Source organism: Theobroma umbraticum, unplaced genomic scaffold (genome assembly GCF_002168275.2).
Source record: "Theobroma umbraticum cultivar Fairchild unplaced genomic scaffold, ASM216827v3 scaffold_30.0, whole genome shotgun sequence".
NCBI lineage: Eukaryota > Viridiplantae > Streptophyta > Magnoliopsida > Malvales > Malvaceae > Theobroma > Theobroma umbraticum.
In genome coordinates, this window is record NW_018397254.1 from 6,925,383 (window position 1) to 6,944,772 (window position 19,390).

The 19,390-nt window shown below is 36.8% G+C and overlaps 3 protein-coding genes across 6 annotated transcripts in view; 1 reads left to right on the forward strand and 2 right to left on the reverse strand.

Moving 5' to 3' along the window:
* The window catches only part of LOC110425530 (low-temperature-induced 65 kDa protein-like), a 2,382-nt gene extending 558 nt beyond the window's left edge, over positions 1 to 1,824 (reverse strand). The window contains exons 1-4 of the mRNA XM_021440449.1: positions 1,752 to 1,824; positions 1,398 to 1,631; positions 648 to 1,133; positions 7 to 452 (exon numbers count right to left, since the gene is read on the reverse strand). Coding sequence (XP_021296124.1) covers positions 7 to 452; positions 648 to 1,133; positions 1,398 to 1,631; positions 1,752 to 1,824 — 1,239 coding nt within the window. The remainder of the gene's footprint in view (positions 1 to 6; positions 453 to 647; positions 1,134 to 1,397; positions 1,632 to 1,751) is intronic.
* Positions 1,825 to 3,579: 1,755 nt separating this feature from the next.
* On the forward strand, positions 3,580 to 13,683 carry SHOC1 (shortage in chiasmata 1). Of its 2 annotated transcripts, XR_002446568.1 has the most exons (10): positions 3,580 to 3,972; positions 4,640 to 4,711; positions 4,820 to 4,906; positions 5,017 to 5,085; positions 5,752 to 7,709; positions 9,034 to 9,241; positions 10,049 to 10,543; positions 11,164 to 12,816; positions 12,907 to 13,066; positions 13,173 to 13,683. XR_002446568.1 is itself a non-coding variant. In XM_021445455.1 (9 exons), exons 1-9 carry the CDS (start codon positions 3,673 to 3,675, stop codon positions 13,003 to 13,005), a joined length of 4,941 nt encoding a protein of 1,646 aa, XP_021301130.1. In that variant the 5' UTR covers positions 3,580 to 3,672; the 3' UTR covers positions 13,006 to 13,136. The 2 variants fall into 2 exon arrangements, 1 of the variants encoding a protein (XP_021301130.1); XM_021445455.1 differs by lacking the exon at positions 13,173 to 13,683 and having other exon boundaries at positions 12,907 to 13,136.
* A 112-nt stretch (positions 13,684 to 13,795) lies between these two features.
* LOC110429426 (Myosin heavy chain-related protein) lies at positions 13,796 to 19,063 on the reverse strand. Of its 3 annotated transcripts, none has more exons than XM_089783656.1 (9): positions 18,649 to 19,063; positions 18,358 to 18,558; positions 18,148 to 18,270; positions 17,970 to 18,007; positions 17,748 to 17,856; positions 15,395 to 17,614; positions 14,988 to 15,140; positions 14,412 to 14,569; positions 13,796 to 14,294 (listed from the first exon to the last, which is right to left on the reverse strand). In XM_089783656.1, exons 1-9 carry the CDS (start codon positions 18,718 to 18,720, stop codon positions 14,048 to 14,050), a joined length of 3,321 nt encoding a protein of 1,106 aa, XP_089639782.1. In that variant the 5' UTR covers positions 18,721 to 19,063; the 3' UTR covers positions 13,796 to 14,047. The 3 variants fall into 3 exon arrangements, with proteins under 3 accessions (XP_089639782.1, XP_021301142.1, XP_089639785.1); XM_021445467.1 differs by having other exon boundaries at positions 17,748 to 17,850; positions 18,649 to 19,061; XM_089783659.1 differs by having other exon boundaries at positions 14,430 to 14,569; positions 18,649 to 19,058.
* Between the last annotated feature and the right edge of the window lie 327 nt (positions 19,064 to 19,390).

Consider the following 19,390-nt stretch of genomic DNA (forward strand, 5'->3'; position numbering starts at 1 on the left):
ATCTACTGCTGATGCTCGCTTGGTTGCGCCTTGACCTTCATGCGATTCATTTGCAAGTGTTTGATCTTTTTCACCATATGCAAGCTTTGAAGCTACAATGTTTTTGGCCGACTCTGCTTTGTCTGCAATAGCAGAGGTGGCAGATGATATTTTCTCAGTGTAACTGCTCAGGTTTGACGGTTTATCAGGTGGGATGTTATTTACGTGCTCTTCAGGTTTTGGGGTCTCCATGGTCTCTGAGAATAGTGGGGATTTTTCCGGGGTTTTGATGGGTATTGCAGGAGTTGGTTCAGGAGAGAATTGATCATGGCTTCCCTTAGGGAAGGTTAGTTCTGATGACCTATGATGAGTTCCAGGTGGTAAGTTCTGCTCTCTTCCTGTATTTTGCTCATCATAGATTTTCATTTTATCTAAGGAATGAAGAATTGGAGTTATCCCTGTTGCTTCTCCATCTGTTGCGTATGTTAGAACAAATAATTTGTTCAGTTCAAGTTCAATACAATATAACAAATCTCTAACATAACAACCCTTTTAATTAAGGCAATCTCTTGATGTATTTTCTGAATTATAATTGACTGCTAAAAGAAGAATGATGGAAGCTGATGCATAAGTAATAAACTGATGTCTTTAGCCTAAAATGGTTTAACCTTTTCCAGTTGGATCTGTGACTTTGGTCTGATAATTTGTAGTAGTATAAGCATCAGGAGTGCCCTCCGGAGCAGCAGGGTCATCCTCCAACCCTTTTGGTCTTTGCAAATTAACTTTGGGTTGCCCAGGATATTCCTCTTGCCCATAAAGAAATGTTTTAGTTGGATTAGCATCTTTGCTCTGATGAGAAGTACGAGACACAGGTGTGTTTTGTGGCCCTAGAGGTTCTTCAACCGTAAGAGTTGTCTTCCCAGAGTTAACCCTTGGTTGTTCTATCGCCAGCGCCTTCAGGCCAGGAACGGAACTCATCGCTGGATCATTGTTGTATTTGGTCTTGTCGTTTCCCGAATAAAACGTTTCAGAGCTGTCTCTTGGTGCTAGAGGATCGGGGCGCAAGGCTTTAGACCTCTCGTATGTAATTCCAGCATGGCTCAAGTCTTCTGGTTGTCTAGAGACAATTACTCTGGCAGCGGCAGACTCATACGCTTCAAGAATGACAAAACAGAAATGTTTGAGGCACTTTCCCTGATATAAATTGCAATATTTGTATATAGTATCTTTCCGTTATTCTCATTTTGACTGGAATGAATGCTTGTGGAGCAATAATTAAAGATTACGGATTTAAGAACATTTGATTAAAATTTCTTGAAATAAAATTAGCCATCATATTTGATTGCCAATTTGTCCTACATGGACAAAATATAAAGAAACATGGGAAGGGTGATGCATTAAAGCAGTAGGCAACATACTTGTTGCCCCATGAACTTCTGGATCATAAACAATTTCTTCTTCATCGTCGTCTTCCCCATCCAGGTCATGGTCATCAGGGATATGACCCTCATGGCAGTGATGATCATGATCATCATGGTCATGGTTGTGACCATGCCCATGTTTCGTGATCGTGTCCTTTATCTTCTTTGCCTTTGCCTTAACCTTCTTCAAAACTGATTTCTTCTGATGGTGATGCTCGACTTCCCTTTCTCCTGAAAAAGGTCAAAAAGGTTAAAATGCATTTGCATTTAGATAAAAACAGAGAAACACAAGTATCCTTTGCCTGTCAAGGTGAAGTTACAAGACTTGAAGGACTTGAAGTTTTCTCTCACCGTGGTGGTGCCCAATAATGTTGGGGTCATTCTCCTGATTGTAGCCACGGGGATAGGCTGTTTGAGTATCCATTATCAGAATTAACAGTGATTTACAGAGAAAAGAAACTGCTCGACCGTCACCTTCAAGCGAGCAAATTACAGAAAACAGAGCACAGATCTCGAATTTTTATAGAAGGCGCCAGAACGCATGGTTTTGCCACCTATGCATGGCGGTGGCGCTATAAGATTAGCACACGTAATACCACCGACAGGCCTCTATTTCCTGCCACTTAACTCCGGTTCGAATGTACGCGTGGCATTAATTTCGTTTCATGCTAGGAAATAATCATCTTAACATTAGTATGAGCGTTAAAACGACGGACTGCTTGGGCTTGCATAAGTATGGTGACTGCCTGACTGCTTTCGAGGCAGATGGGTCCAATCAGGAGTAGGTGTCTGGTATGGAAAAAAACACGCGTATCGGAGACATATATTCCTATAGCAGCAATCTGTATCGCTGATCTAATGGGTGCGTCTTGCTGCTGGATACGGAAATACATATCCCTACTCTCCAATTACCGGAGATACTTTTACGACCACGACACCTCCTGTTTATAAAAGCACCTAAATTTTTAGCCTTGGATATGGACTCCTGTCTCCCGACCTCTGGCCTCTTTATATGTTTCTGGAACCTGGGGCTGGTAGTGCTTTCTCATCTATTACACTCCATGCAAAAATGTTAAACTATACCCCTCGCACTCGTTATAATTATTTATAAAAAAGAATTTATCATTTATTATCGATATATGTTATTATAAAACGTATTTTGCAACAAGTACATACTCAACGATTGTTGTATATACTTTCGCAATATTATCATTTGCACACCTGACAACAGATTACCAAATAAAACCTTTTATTGCATATATATTACTTTTCACTACAGGAGTATACGTTAATATTATTGCAAATACTTTTGCAACATTTTGCAGTATTATATAAAATTTTTGTTGTAATTATCAAATTTATCATAATGAGATTATGATGATTTTAATATATTAAATGTGCTTGACACATTTTTGTAGTGTATTAGATTTCATGTTAATAGTAATTAAAACTTAAAATCAAGTGAGAAGCATAATTTAATTGCTATCACGGTGTAAATATATTTGCTTTTCGATGATATTTAATATTTTTTAAAGATATTAATTTGAATATCCAATCTTTGACATCAATTTCAAATTAACATTTTAACAATTAGTGAGTGACAACTATATACATATGCATATTATGATGCTCTATGCTTGTTCTAGTTTGATGAGTTATTTGACCTTCCTTTTAACTAAAAAAAGAAAAACGCTAATTCAATAAATTTCTTATTTAGTGGCATTGTTAATTAACATTGTGCATCAAATAATCATCAATATCTAAAACAAATTTAAGATATGGTCCAAATTATAGTAAAATTGAAAAAAAAAATGTACCATAAAGAATGGTTCATACATAAAAGATTACAATAATATAAATTAATTTTAAATATTATAATTTAATACTTAATAAATTTTAAAAAATATAAATATATTATAAAATAACTTTGTTATTCTAATAATTAAAAATCTGTTGCATGCATTACAACAGATGGACGGACATAATATTGAAAACCTGGACCCAAGTTTAGGCCCAATCAGAGCTCATAGGCCTAGCTGCCTAGGGTTAAGACACCTTGATCCAGTTTGTGAATCCGTTCCAGATGTTGTGTTTGGGGAAAAAGCTAGAGACTAGAGGGAACAAAGGAAAGGACTGAAGCAAGTGCGCGCGCTATCCACGCAAGTGGGGAAGCCTCCCGTTAGAATAAAATCAAATATTGGGCGCGAATTTAAATTCTATTTCCCAAAACCGCTCTCTCTTCACCTGCAACAAATCTCAGAAACCACCGGCGATGCGAACTCGATTTCTCAATACCGACTACTTCACTTCATCTCTATCTCCAACCGAAACCCTAAGCTTCCTTAATCTACCGCTCCCTCAGTTGCCTCCTTGGCATCTTTCTACCTTCAAAGACGAGCTTCTCCGCTTTGATTCGTTTCTCAACGTACCTCTCGAGACCGACAGATTGCCGATCGATGCCGCTCTCTCAAAGTTTTTGTCCGACGCAATTCCTCAATTCATCGACGTCGATTTCGGAGATTTCCGGGATACTCGGTCTCTAATTGGAAATGTCGGCGCCAGGTTCTCTGAGGTAAAATGATGAGTTCGATTCACTTTAGTTTTGCATGTGTTTTGAATTTTTATTTGATTTCAAATGAAAATTTTCTGATGTTGATGTAAAGTATGAAAATCGCGATGAATTATTCTTGAGCATTTATTCGATTTTGGATTTTCAAATGATGAGACTCCGGTTTTACGTTATTTATTTATAGAGAGCGCTCTCTTTATTGATCGATAACTTGTTGATGCTTAAAAACTCTTCAATAATAGAATTTCTGAGATCTATTTTCTTAATAGAAACAAAATAGTTTCAATCATGTATAGTGTTTTTCTTTATCTGTACTTTTGAATTTGATTGACCTTTTTAATGCCTGATTTTGCACTCTTTGATTTTTAAAAAGGAAACTGTGAAAGTGCAATTATAGGAAATTTCTTCGTAGATATTTTAATCAATAACTAAAACTAATATGGATATTAGATAGTTGAGATTCTCTCGGAAAATTAGAAATGAGAAACCTTATTTTACATATTTTGTTGATGAAAAAAATTAAGATATTTGAGATTCCTCGCAACCGGATGCCTTTTCTTTTTTGGCCTCCTTTTTCTGGTGAAACTTGTCTTTAGGAAATATCCTTATAATCCGGCAGGTGTTTCCCTACTATGGTCCTGTTACCTTTAGATGGTTTTTTGGCTTGCAGAAAGAAGCTATCGTTTGTAATGAGAGAAATGAAGCGCAGAGTCAGACAACTTTTGGATCTGAAATTGTGGAGGTTAGATGTCCAAAAACATTAAAGTAACTTTCTCAAATGATGCTAACCTTTCACTTTTACTTCGTTCTCTTTAGGATCTTGCATAAAGCTTAATTCGTGCCACTGCAGAAGGATAATGTAACCAGTGCTGATGATAAGGATGTGCAGAGGTTTGATGTGATCCTCTTTGAAACACCAGAGCTGGATACTTACTTGGTATAATGAAATGTCTATTGCATGTATGAAAGTTGATTCAGTAGAGCAACCATTTGAAAATTTTGTACTTACATGCATATATATATATATATGTATATATTTATTTGCAGGATAATGCTCGCTTTTCTGAGAAAGAGATCGAGACATTCTCTGGAATTCCGGAGATTGATAACAATCAGGTAAATATCTAATTTATTTTTATAATTTTTTAAAGTCTCCATATGATATGTTAGAATTGGACTCTCCAGTCTTCCTCCAAATTCCTTAGCCTTCTTTCCTAGTGGATTCAGAATAATAGATTTCCTAATCTTTGGGTGAATTATAATATTATAATGAACATTAAAGTTTATTTCTTTTTAATTTGCCTAAAGTTAATTTCTTTTCTTCAGATATAGTGCTAAAGTTTAATGGTTACCTTAGTGTTTTAGACAGGCTTATATATTTGCCTTAACATGCAAAAGTCCTGACAGGTTGGTCTTAATTTGCTCAGTATACTGATGGATCTGTAGTTACTCCAGATGTCCTCTAACCTTTTTAATTGTTCACTTGCTTCCTACATGCAGCATTAGTCATATCTGGCTTGTGTATTACTTGTTTGAAACTTGGATGCAACTGAGATATCAATGTTGATCAAAGAAAGAAAAGTGAAGCTATGTTGTTTAAGTATCTAGAAAGATGTTTCATCATATTCAGTTGATTCTGTTCAAACAGAAAAGCCTTGATGATAGCAAAAACCTGCAGTGTTTTAAAGGAGAAATATTAATCTCACTGTTTTATGGAGTTTTAATGATCCTTAAAATTCTTAGAATAATTTGGTGTCTCTTTTGAATTGGATCTTTCTTCAGGATGAGACAGAACCTATAGTGCAATATTCTAACAAGATTCAAGAATCAGTTTATTCGGTTGACTATGTTACTTCAAAGTACAACATGGAGAAAAATAATTATATGCTTGAAGAGGATAGTTCTTTTGAGGATCAGTTGCCTTTACAGCATTACACCTTTCCTTTCTTGGAGGTGGATGAAATAAGTCTGGGCATCATAAGTCATTCTCTGGATGATGTACTTCCTTCCGTTTTTGAATCTATTGATACCCAGCTCTGGACTCAAGAAGATAATGTGCTCATTGATAGCAAGGAGCTCTTGGGCTCTATTGGGTATGATATCTTCAAGTTTTTTTCTGATCACTGTTTATTAAAACAATTTCCTGAACCAGAGCTGGCATTCCCAGAGATGTTCCTGGACATGAACCTTATAAGTGTAGTGGAAACTCCTCAAGTTGATGGGAATTTTGAATTTTATATGGCTAAACATGGTGCTGATTGCTTTTCGCCCATGAGCCTGGTTGTTTTTGAGGAATTTCAGATTTTTGATGTGGACTTATCTCAAAACTTTGAGGTGTTTCTGAACAGACAAATGACCTGTGAACCTGAAGCATGTGACTATATGTTCAGGGAAGACATGAATTTAAAGAGTTTCAACAAATTGGTTGTTAGTCATGAACTTGTGCTGGTAGATGAAACATTCAAATCTTTGCCTATACCTGTTCTCTCTGATCACAAAAGGATGAGGCCAATATGCACGTTGGTTGAGGAATTACTGTCTGAGTTGAAGTTACTGCCCCTATCTGCATCTGATGGGATCTACTTGGACTGGTATATTTTGGAAGAAGATAAATGCAACAGTAAAGTTTATTCTTTGTTTCAGAATATGGTAGAGAAGATAGACTCATACAACATTGATTTTGATCAGGAAAGTTTTGAGGATGGGAAGTTAGTATCTGAATTCATTTTCTCAGATGATGCTTTAAGTGAATTGGCTACTGAACAATATGAGGAAGCACTGAATGTCAGTTCTGATAGCACTGCTATGCTTAATGGTCATCTTATGGCAGTTGCGTCAGGTAATTTAGAAGACAATGGATGCCCAAAACCAGGAAACTCAGAACAATTAGCAGAAAAAGATGCCAAGAGGGCTTCATTGCTATTTAAGTCTATGTCACAATTCAATGATCTCGATTTTTTCTTGAATCCCCAAAAAGGTAGTGCCGGAGAAAGTACTGGACCTACAGCTGTGGCATTCGATTCAAATGCTATGTTACCCCATGTTTCATCTGGTCCTTCAGTTCAAGCATGTGCATCCACTGGTGTAAAATTGCAGCAGTGGGATATCATGGTTTACAATATAAAATTGTCAGATGATATCGTGGCTCTAATTGAAAAGTTTGAAAACAGCTATCTGGCTATCCTGCAGAATGAGACAGAGTTAATCTCATTTTTACCTGCAGATAATTTTGAATTGCTTAGTCTTCCAAAGCAAAAGTTAATGGAGTGTATTAAGAAAAAAATGGCACGAAGAATGACTTCTCATAAAGATGAAGACGTTATGGCATTTGTGACATTGTGTGCAATTAAGCAAATGGCTTGGTACATGTGTTTCTATGGCATCCATGCAGCTTGCTTATATGTAGACAAGCTATGTCAAAGCCTTGGCTGCCTGAAGTCAAGACTAAGTTTCCTCCATTCCTTGATTAAGGATGCGTGCGGCAAGGTTGACAAGGAAATAACGAGATCACATCCCTCACTATGTGTTATACAAGGAATTTTACAGTCAAACATCAGTCCAAGTAGTTCCAAAGTGTTGATTTTGGCAGAGCAAGTCTTCTGGTGGTCCTTGAAGAGTTTGTTGATGTCAATTGGGCTATCATGGAATGAGTTATCAAGTTTCTGCACAAGTGCAAATGCATTAGATGTCTGTAAGATGGATTCTCAGCTGATTTCAGATTGTTGGTTGGTGTCTCAGGAGTAAGTTCCAAAAGTACAATATCTAATACATTGCAGTATATTATCTGATAAGTGCTTCTCAATAATTCAGTTTGTTTGTTTGATGCTATATAGTATCTTATTTTTTTGCTTTATGGTGTTGACTGAATTAAATTTTAGGGTCAAAGTCTGAATTTAATCCCTACACTTTTAATATACACTTTTATTAAAAGTCAATTTAAGGACAATTGATAACAAATATTAAAATTGTACCGTTGATTTTGGTCATGTGATGTTTTTGTTGATGATGTGTCATGTCAACCCAAATTTTTTATCAAATGTGGGAAAGATTAGCATAAAATAACATTTATTGTTAATAAGAAACTGCTAAAAACTTGTTTTTAGTTAATTATTATTTAATTGAAGTAAAATATGATTTTTTGGACTGATATGTGCTATGTGGTCAAAAAATTAATCCACCTTGTCATGCTATCTCATCACCAAAATGCCACGTCATCCAAGTTGATGGTAAAATTTTAACACTGTTACATCTTGAAATCAATTTTTAATATAAGTGTAAGGATTAAATTCATTAAAATTGAGGTAGAGGTACTAAAACTACTGAATTGAAATATTAGAGAGATCAAACTCAAATTTCCAACCTAATTACTACAGGGTATATGAAAGACAACAAATGTTTCAATTTCAATATGTAATCATGGGTTGGCTTGAGGTAGCAAGGTGTTCTTTACACTATTATTGAAGAAATTCTTGGAACTTGAGTCCAGAGATATTATACATGTTTCTAACCTCATTGGCATATTAGTTCTCCATCAATGTGGTTGTGTACTCATGAATTAAATCACCTATCACTAGTTCTCTTCTTATATGGTACATATCTAAGCTAATGACTATTAAAGGATAGATGACTTGACCCGGCCACATGACTGTATATGTTCTGCACGCACAAATATTCCATGATAAGATGGTTATGCCGCATCTAGAATGTTGGCCTCCTAGTACAAGATGCTAACTGCATTTTTGTGAAATTGGGGGGTATTGTTAAAATTCAACAAATTTTAGGATAGATATTAAATTATGTAGACTAATTGCATGATTTCCTGGAACAAAGGCATGTGGGATATTTGTCTAAATATTTATCCAACTTCTAGCCTCCCTAGCACAATTACTTGTTAGTCTTTGAGTGTTCTTACATTTTAGAATTTCTAACCAAGAGATTAAGAACGCAGCACATTGCACATTATGAAAACCTAAAGTTGAAAATCTGAAGTGGGTGGGCCCATCTGCTCAAACTTTGTGTGGTGTTATGAAGTTTTATGTGATATTCTCTCCCTTTCTCCTCAAGGCATGTTTCTGCATCTTTTCCATTCAACAAGTTCAACCTTATTGTGGAATATGGAGGCTCGTGTGGTTCATCTAGAGTATCTTCCTTTTCCACTGAGTTGGTTGGCTTGAATCATCTTCACTTTGTGAAGATTGAACTGGATGGCTCTAGTGCATCTAAAGCACTCTGTCAAGGTGTTAATGTGCCCCAGACTACAAAAAAGTTGATGGTACGTCTCGCCTTTCTTACCGAGTTCACATATTCATTCATTGATGGTATCTTTACTTTATGCACTTTTAGGTAATTAACTTTTTTTTCTAATTTGGGAAATTAACTTCCATTGCCACTTTTCCTGTAATTCTAGTTTCATTCACAGACTCGCATATTATTGTCATGTAGAATAAAATTCGAATATAAATTATAGAACAGAAGACAAACATTTGATTTTAATGATATTGTTAAGAGGTTTTTTTGAGGCTTTAGCTCAAGGAATGGAGGGTATGATGAGTTCAAAATATATCCTAAATTCATATCAACCAATGAAAAATCAATTTAGTGTCTAATTAAAATATGTGACTGGGGTGAACGGGTGGAAAAATATACTGCATGTGACAGATATAGATTGCCCCTTGAAATATTCAGTGTGAATTAAGGCATGTTGCCTTGTGCAAGTGAAGTTGAGAAAATTTTTTTAGGATGAATTGGGAGTGTATGGCTAATTTGGTTTTGTGATTTTCTAGTTAGTTGCTACAGTATAGGTGCTTGAATTGCTACAAATTGGTGTTTAACCATTGCAGTGAATATCCTTTTCTATCGTTAAGAATGAGAACAATTACAAATTCTTTATACACATCAAACAACCTCCAAACTTTGACTTCTTCATAAGAGATAGGTTCCAAACTTTCTAGCAAAAATATTTTCTGACTGGCATGAGCTGCCTGTCTTATGTTGTGAATTCTTTCCTCAAATAACTCTTCATCTGTCAGTAATCATATTGGTGATCACAGACATACTGCTGACTGTACCCATGTTTTAGGAAGGAGAGTTTCATTCAATCCTGGCCCTAGATGACAATGTGAATTACCAGAAGTTGGAGGACCTACTGAACTTTGTACCAATTGAAGACAAGTGTAATAAGAAATCTGTCGAGGGTGTGGATAAAGTAGAAGCTCACTTTATGCCTCTGCCAGTTGCTGTGGAAACCAAGCAAACTCAGCAGAGAAAAATGGACATAGTAATTATTGTGAACACGCAAAATTTTGACAAGGAAATGATTGTATCCAGAAGAAGTACATATCAAAAAATTCTTGCAATGGAGAAAGAAGGAGCTCAAGTGGTGGAACGTGATTTAAATCTGCCTGTGGATGTCATAATTAGTTCTGCAATTTGCTTAGTGTGGTACGATTGCAGAAACATCGGAGGAAAAGCTGCCACTTTAGATGCAGCATCTTCATGCTTACCATCGTGGATTGAGAATATTGCAACTAATATTTTGACATTGCTGAGTTTTACTTTCAGTGGCTGTTTCCTGGTAATTTCCATACCTTACATCAGCTTTACACTTTGACTTTCACATCTTAACTCATTAGACCAACAGAGTAATTAAGTTTCAAGAAAACAGATGTCAGGTATTGTTTCTGAGTTCTTTGGGATGCTTAGAACCAGAAAACTCTAGGTTTATGCTTCAAGTACCTTTCTGTTAATTTCATCACTATGGTTGGAGTAGGCTATTTTATCTCTGGTGAAATATTTTTATATGCTTCTGTTCACTACTTGTCTTGCCTGTATATCAGAGACCTTAAAAGTAATGATAGCCTATAAAAATGATTTTACGAGTAACAATTTCCAAATAGATTTAAATGCTTCTTATTTTCATTCGTGGCCATCTTTTGCTGGCTTGGTCAGAGTCAGCTGGCTACAAGTAGTTATAGGTGATGTTGTTGCTTGTTCACTAGAAGTATGGACTTTCTTATAGCCTAGGTTGAAAATGGCAATAAATCTTAGGCCAGACAGCTTTGTTCATTTTATTGTGCAAGATGAGACATGGTACTCTTGAAAAGATGAAAATTCTTGAACTCTTTTTATTAAAATATTAAAATTATTGTTGTTGCAATTTGAATTACCTTATATTGTATGTACTTTTTCTTCTAGGTTTTTGAGGGAGAAGTTGGCTTCCTTTCTACTGTAATGGAATCCTCAGCTGGACTCTATGCAGCAGCAGCAAGTTTGGGAATTGACTTCCAGCTCTTTTGTTCTTATTCATCTGAGTTAACTGATGAAATTATATTAAACTGCATTGACTACGCTGCTAAGATGACCAGGGGCTTATATCCTAAGATGCCTGATTCAGAAACTCTTGCAGAATCATTCCTCACAAAATTTCCTTCAATTAATCCTTTGACAGCTCATGCAATACTCTCTTCAGGAGGAGTGCTCATTGAGTTCCTTGAGTGGTCACATGAACGCAGGATCCATGCAGTCCAAAACTACTGTGTACCAGATGAAAGTGTTGCTCTGTTCAGTGCTTTGTGCAAGTATGGTGAGCGTGAGGACTCAAAATCTATAATGACAGACTGCTCTTCTTCGGTATCTTCTGGTCCTGATTCTGACAAGTGTCATCTTAATGTTGGTTCTGAGGGAAAACAAGGAAAACACATGAATAGCCCTCATAAAACCAGCATCAGTATGGATGAGTTCCTGCATGTTGAGCCTTTGAACCAATGCACAGATGACTTCTTGAATCCTTCTGGGCTGTCAAAGCCATATAATTCTCGGATGTCTAAAGGTTCCAAGGATTTTCAGGATTACAAAAAACACAGTTCATCTTCGAACTATATATTTGATCAAAAGCAGCAATTTGTTTTACCTGCATATTTGAGCCATCAAGTTCCTAAGCAATATGATTCTCGAATCTTTGAAAGTCCTCAGATATTAAATGAAGCAAAAAAGCCCAAACTGAGTGTACCTTTGAAAGATAATATTTGGGGTCACAATCAGGCAGAAAATATGGCTATGCTGAACAGTTTGGACAGGCAGAACATCAATAAGTTTGAAAATCGGCATGAGGATTCTCTAGATGAAGTTATTGACCTCATTGACAGTCCAATGTCAGGTGAGGATTTCTCTTCCTTTGATAATTCTATTCCCTTCTCTATGGTGAGGGAGATTGAAAATGACTCTACAAGAAAGTCTAAAATCGCTAGAAAATTGTCTTTCAGTAAAGGCAGTGGCACTGCTTTCCCATATGTTTCTGAGATCAGCACTGAATCAGATATATTCAGTTCTGTAAAATATCCTAGAGATAGTTTCCAAGGAACTAATGATAATCCAGGTACAGGTTATAATGATAAGGTGCCTTCCAGGAACCAAGAAAACCTCATACAGGATGTTTTAGCTCAGGGATCTGCAGCTTGCAAACATTCACTACTCAAAAATGATGTATCAAATCATAGAGCAACACCACTCTCAAAGGCCATTCTTTCAGCCCATCCACCGCCAGGTTCACCTTGGACAATAGAATTTCTTAACAGAATCAGGGAGAAGAGCAGATTACATCACCAGAATCTTCCTTCTGATACATCTGCTTCACCTTTTGAGATATCAAGAAACATAGCAAAAGTTCCTAAGAGAAGAAGTCCGTCAATGCTTGAATTTTTCAAATACCAAGGACGTAGCAGTCCTCGGAAAATACTAGAAAAAAGGAAGCAGAAAAGATACCTACAATCATCCAACTCATCAAAGAATGAAAAAGCTTCATCCTCCCTTTTGCAAATGCGGACACCCATTGATAAGAGAGCAAGACAGGTTTGAATAAATTACCTTTGGTATCATATTGATGTGCAACACATAGATTGCATATGTCTGCAATTGAAATATTGCACTTTTCCTGTGTAGACTCTATCTTTTGCAATGAATGAAAGTGAAAGTCAAACTAAGCTGGTTTGGAGCGATGGAGGTGCTCATGGTTTGAGCAAAAAGCTCCGCAATCAATAATTGGGATGGGAACGAGGGGGGTGCAACATATACGGGTGTAGAACCATTTGGGGAATAGCAGGTTGGTTCTTAAATATTGTGTGCAGAAGCTGTTTCTTTTCTGGTCAGAAAATAGCAATAATATAGAGATATACTAAGTCTTGTTTACATTTATATGTTTTATGCAGATCATTCTTTAAACATGCCATCAACTTGGTGCGGTTGCCTTGTTTTTTCAAGAATGAGTCCAGATGGGCTCAATCAGTAAGCTCTAACACAACACCAGAGTCCTCATACTACAAATATTTCAGTTGGCGAGAAATATTGAACTGACTAGTACATAGGCAGTTAGGCATTTATAAGAAAGCTTATCAGGCAGCTCCATGCTTAAAACTAAAATGATTTGATCTTTGAACTGAAACTTTTTATTGGTGGGCATGCACTGCTAGTAGCCCTGTAGTTGTGCGTGTATATATCCCTGCCTGCCTGCAAATGTGGTGCGTAAGTATCTATTGATGTTAATACTTTAATTGATGGCAAGTGTGATGTGTTTGGGCTGTGTAGTTGGTGTATTTATTCTTTGTTCTAATTATATTTTTGTGATAATAATATTACTATTTACTCTAAGAAACAAAAATGCCCATCTTGGTGAAATCAGTTCTTAGCTTGAAGAGAAGTGCCAGGGCTGAGGACAAAGACTGGCTTGATTTGTTAGTTCTGTTTCTACAGAATTAATTCAAGGTTTTAATTTATTAAGCAAAATGAAAAAGGTATTGGATGGGTTCCTATATAGCTATTGGGTCTCTGTATCTAAACATATAAAACCTCAAAATCAAGATTTACTTTTTTGAACTTTCAACGTAGTTGGTTGAATCCAATTCCTCAGTGTTCCTATCAGGAGATGAGCAACAAATAAAGGAAAATGCCGTTTCACAAGGTCAAATGGTAAGGATATCTTGATTGAACTTTGATGTAAGTATCACACTTGTATCTTCTATGAAGAAGATCAGCTGCTTCACTCTGCCTAGAATTCTTTGCCAAACATACTGCATTTTTGAACATGCTAGCTCTTCTTGCTGTTCTTAAGGTTTCGTACTGTCATTACAAGTTGCTGTCTTTCACCTTCCACTTCTGCAAATTTGAGGCTTATTTCTGAATATCTTTCTTCCATGTCTTTAAGCTCACGCTCCATAGATTTATTCCTTTCCTTAAGACATTCCACTTCACATAGCAACTCGGCAAGATTAGCACCAGTGTTGGTATCAGAAGTGGAGCATTTATGCTCTCTCTCTGCGTTAGTTTCTTTCCTTCTGTTTGGAGAAGTAGGAAACAGAAATGATAAGTCGATGAGCTCCATATATAATAAAGATAGTGCTTAATAATAAGCTGTAATTCTTGAGACAAAAAGATAAAACATCAATGTTCACCTTATTTTATGCTCATACCTTTCAACTGGTACTGCTCTGGTTGAGAAAGACATGCCTTCTGCAGTGTTCATCTTGGAATGTAGCATGTTGTCTGGTGACTTTCCTCTTTCTTCAGATTTGGTGACATTTGCAGCAAAGATTCCAGCAGATATAGTTTCCTGTATTTTCAACATCAGTAATCCAGTTCTTCTGAAGTAACAGTCTCGAAACTAAATGGGTGGAACTGGAAGCATATCTAAAAATAATGAAAAAACTGAGATATAAGTGACCTGCCTTTAATTTTTGAGTTTCGGGGGTCTAGAATTAAATTTACTTCTGCAGCATTAACTCATTGATATTGTTTTGAACAACATTTTTAATGAATTTTTTCTCATACATCATTACTCTCTAATAAAAAGGTAATTCAGTTTCTGTAGAGATGTATTACTAATCTCTGAAATATTGTTTCTATGATCATTTGGAGTTAGCTAAGCGTTGCCTCATGAACTATGTCTAGACTAAAATATTTCTGCCCAGTTGCATAAGAAATCACAAAATGATATTAGTCAATGCAATTTATTGTTGTAATTCACAAACCTCTTGACAATGATCTGCAGAGATACAATGACAAATTTTGAGTTGTTCCATGCTGCTCTCTAGCTGTTCAATCATGTTGCTGAGATTTCTTTCCTTCTCCGGAGCTGAATTAGCTGATGTTTTCGATGCAGCTTCCTTGAGATTTATCTGATCCTGCAAAAAATTGTTAAATATTAATCTCTGTTATTTGATGAATGAGAACAAGAAATTGTTATATCAGCTTGGTTGTTTGGATTTCGTAAGAACATAAAATGTAAACATCTTATGACTGAAAAAAGCAGATTATATGTGGTTTACTTCCACCATTGATGTTTTGTTAAAATGGACATATCTTGCATTCCATATGTAATCTTTCCATACACATAACAGATACTATGTTAATTTCTAAGCCATGTTAGAACAACTACCTTAAGCAACCTCAATTTCTTCTGCAACATGGTGATAGACTTGGAGCCCTGAGGAGCTGAGGTAGAGTTGCTGCTTCTTGGAGTGACAGCAGCTTGACCACCATTATTTTTTGGTTGTTTTTCTAGAGAGATGGTTTCTTCTTCTTTCTTCTGCAGGTCATTCTTTAATTGAGATACCTGTTTTCTCAGTTTTTCTTTCTCCATTTCTTCTCGGATCAATTTATGTTTTAAGTCATTATACTCCACTTGAATGTTTTCCATTTCTGACTTCAAATTTGTGATCATCATCTCTTTTTTATCCTTCAAAGACCTTGTACTAATTAATTGTTTCTGTGCCTTCTCTGCTTCCTTCTTTGCTGAAGCGATTTTTTTCTCCAATTCCTCTCTTTCTTTATTCCATCTTTGTATCAGCACCTCAGTTTTGTCACTTGATGTCTTCACTTTTATGGTTTCATCACTTTGCTTTCCATTTTCTTTTGCCTCATCAGAAAATTGGCTTCTCTGCTCTGTGAGCTTCTCGATCTCAGTTCTGAGCATCTGGATTTCTTTTGAGAAAGCCTCTTGCTTTTCCTTCTCTTGCTTTTGTGTGTGTTCAAGTCGCATGGTCTTATCATTAAGTTCCATTGACATTTGCTCTATTTGTTTTGCTTTGATGTCTAGTTGATGTGAAAGCTCTTGTCGTTCAATTCCAGTCCGATCCTTAAGTAGTTCAAGCTCTTCATTAGCTTTCTGGAGCATTTCTTCCAGATTTCTTTTTTGTATGTGCAGTTCATTTGCTTCTGCAACTGCTTTCGTGGTCATCTTTTCATTCTCATCAAACTTAGTGGCCATTTCAATAGATAGCCTTTTAAACTCTTCCTGAAGCCGCTCTGCCGTAACTGCATTTTTCCACCTTGTCTTTCTTAAGGCCTCCTCTGCTCGGATAGCCCTTTCTTCCTGCTCTGTTTTGGCATGCATCATGGTATTGAGATCATCTTCAAACCTTTGTGTCCGATTCTCCAGTACTTTCTTTAATTCTTTGACTTGACTTTCAAGTTCATTAATGGCAACTAAAGATTCTGAGTATTCTTCTGACTGCTGCTTGATTTTATCCTCCAGTCTTTGCACTTGAGATTCAAGTTCATTTATGGTAGCCAAAGATTCCAAGTACTCATTTTGCATCTTGATTGATTCTTGTTGCTCATTTTGCTTTAACTGGGAAGAGATATCGTAATTTTCCCGTTTTAGGACCTCATTTTCCTGGCTTAGTTCTTCTATATGCATCTCTAACTCCTCTTTATGTTTCCTGTAAAACTCTAACTCTGCATTCAGGTCTGTGACTGTCTGCTTCATCATGTGTACTTCATTAGCATCATTTTGTTCCTTGTTGAGTTCTTCCACTGTTTTCTGATCCTCAGCCTCGTTCAGATGGCATTTGGAACTTGACTGCACCTCTTCCATATTCATACTTGCTTCTATCTCACTTGAGAGGCACGATATTTCCCTGTTCTTTTGCTCTAACATTTCATTGAGGTCTCTTACTGCAAGAATCAGATTAGAATTTGAATCCTCAGTCTTCTGCAGCTGCAAACGGAGATTGGTATTCAAGTCCTTTTCATGATTCAGCTCCTGCCTGATTTCTTCTAGCAGAACATTTGACTCCTCATTTTCAGCTTGCAATCTGCTTTCAATTTCTGCCTCATCTGTATTTTTGTGTGACTTGAGTTGTTTAAACTCTGTCTTCACTGCATCTCTCTCTTCTTTCAGGCTGATAATTTGTCCTGCCAGATCCTGTGTCCGTTTGGTCTCTTTCAAAATCTGTTTCCTGAGAGATTCCAATTCTAATTCAGAAACTTCCACCTGCCTCAGTAGAAGAGCATTTTCACTTCTGAGTTTCTCTACAGAACTGTCGGATCCCTCTTGCCATTCCCTTGGGATGTCTTTTGGGCTATTACCTGACTCAACTAAACTTCCATCTGAAGTTGAACAGACTGACCAATCTGTGTTTGTTCTCCGGTGCATTTGCTTTTTAGTCGTGACAGCACCTGCTCCCCTTTGAGGAATAGAATTTAGCCGCAGCGGTGAAAGGAAGCTGGCAGGGTCCTGACCAATACTAGCCCTTCTTGGTTGTTCAGAACAAATGTCCCAACATGATGCTACTGTAGCTGTAGAGCCATTCGATGCTTTAATGCTGCCATTTTGTTCAGCATTCTGATATGTGATCATATTCAAGTGCCCATCCTGTGAGAATCAAGGACAATTTAATCGTAAAGTTGCATTGAAAGGCCATCAATTGCTGGTAGGAATTTCAGGATGCTTTAGTCGAATTATTGTCATAATAAACCATGCTGAAAGTAGATGAGTGGGGACTTACTTCTGTGAAATTTTGGTCATTTTCATGTACACTGTAATTGTTGTCTTGGCTTTGTAGGCTTCCATCTCGGGAAATGGCAAAACCTTCAGTTTCTCCAAGATATCTGATACTTAAAATTGAATTTTATATATGTAAATAGAACAAGAAAAAGAGCAAGAAGACGAGGGAGGAAAAGAGCGTTAAAGTAAATGACTCGAGATAGATTGTTAATGTTTGTATCACCTCTGATCTGCATCTCCCTCAATTTTGTGAATTGTCACCTGTGGATCACCATGAATTTTCACAACCAAATAACTATGTTAGCTTCTTGAAATCAATTGAATTACAATGCACGGGTCACTTTGTGTCAGTGCACCCATGTGTAACTGGAGAGAGAGAGAGAGAGAGAGAGAGAACTAACGTGTAGAATGGCACCGGAGTTAGCGAACTTCAGGGGCAGAGAAACAGTAATTGGTTCAGTTTCTACTGCAAAATCAGCAAAATCAATTGACGCTTCACCAAGAAAACCTGCTTTTGAGGACCCCTGCAAGAACTCAGAAGGAATTAGCCAACACCAGTGGAAACTTAAACAATGGAGAAGAAAAGCTGAGGGATTCCAGACTATACATACAGTTGAAACAACGAAATGGTAAATTTTTTCACTCAGTTTCCCTGTTTTTGTCTCCCTGATGAGTTTCACCGTTTCAAAGACAGGATTCTCCCACAAACAACTCCCATCCTGAACTGCGACTTTCTCTAATCTCAGTGTTGGCTTTCCAACATCCTCCGGCACCAGGGCTATCGTTACCGCGGACTTTTTCAACCGTGGCACCTGAAAACCAAGATGGCAGAATCCGGTGAGATCTTAAACTCCTAACTTTTAATTTCTCAACTAGTCTCAGTAGTTTTGTCTGATTCGTACCTGAGTTGCCTGAAACTGCAACTTGAATACAACTTTGATCTTTTTCTTGTCGCTCCTCCATGACTTAAACATTGTTTTAATCGTATATATGCTTTCAGTTTCTGCGGTGAATGTTGACTACAAATCCCACTCACGGCATTGGGATTCTACTGAAAACAATGCTCGCAAATCTGGAACTTGTTTGTCTAAACTTGACTTCTATTGTGGCTATGACAGGACTAAAGGATACTTTCTGCACAGCTGTGAGCAACGAGATGTTCCAGTCTGTTAACTCGCTTTAGTAACTTTAGAAAAATAGAAGCTGCAGGGAGTTGGAAAAAATGCGAAATGGAAGATGACTCAAAGTCAAATTAATAAATGTAGTGGCATTACAGAGTAATAAAGAGGCTTCTTTATAATATATTAATCAAAACACTCTACTTTATTCTAGTAATAAAAGTTTGGGAATCAGAATTAGTTTTCTTTTGATTGCAGTAAGGCACGAGGTGCCAAACTTTAAAACGAAATAAAATACATGGCTGATGATGACCCTACACTTCTTCGGTTATTGTCATCATCACCCAAAAAAGCGTGCCTGCTTTTTTTAAGGCTAAGCTTGCGATTTAACCTGAGCTTAGAGCCTGTCGTCTGTCTAACTTCGAAAATGAAGTTTCATTTTCAGCAAAATGTCGGAAGGAAAATAAGATCATGCTCCATATCTAAGCTGATTATTAGGGGAAAAAGAAAAGACGGAAACAAAAAA

Bases quoted from the DNA above. Each gene is read 5' to 3' on its own strand.
- SHOC1 (XM_021445455.1), top strand. From the start codon at position 3,673: ATGCGAACTCGATTTCTCAATACCGACTACTTCACTTCATCTCTATCT. The intron at 4,907-5,016 runs GTATAATGAAAT...ATTTATTTGCAG, and splicing joins CAGAGCTGGATACTTACTTG to GATAATGCTCGCTTTTCTGA. The intron at 7,710-9,033 runs GTAAGTTCCAAA...TTTCTCCTCAAG, and splicing joins TGTTGGTTGGTGTCTCAGGA to GCATGTTTCTGCATCTTTTC.
- LOC110429426 (XM_089783656.1), bottom strand. From the start codon at position 18,720: ATGTTTAAGTCATGGAGGAGCGACAAGAAAAAGATCAAAGTTGTATTC. The intron at 17,857-17,969 runs GTGATACAAACA...TTCAATTTTAAG, and splicing joins GAGGGAGATGCAGATCAGAG to TATCAGATATCTTGGAGAAA. The intron at 17,615-17,747 runs GTAAGTCCCCAC...TGATTCTCACAG, and splicing joins ATGACCAAAATTTCACAGAA to GATGGGCACTTGAATATGAT.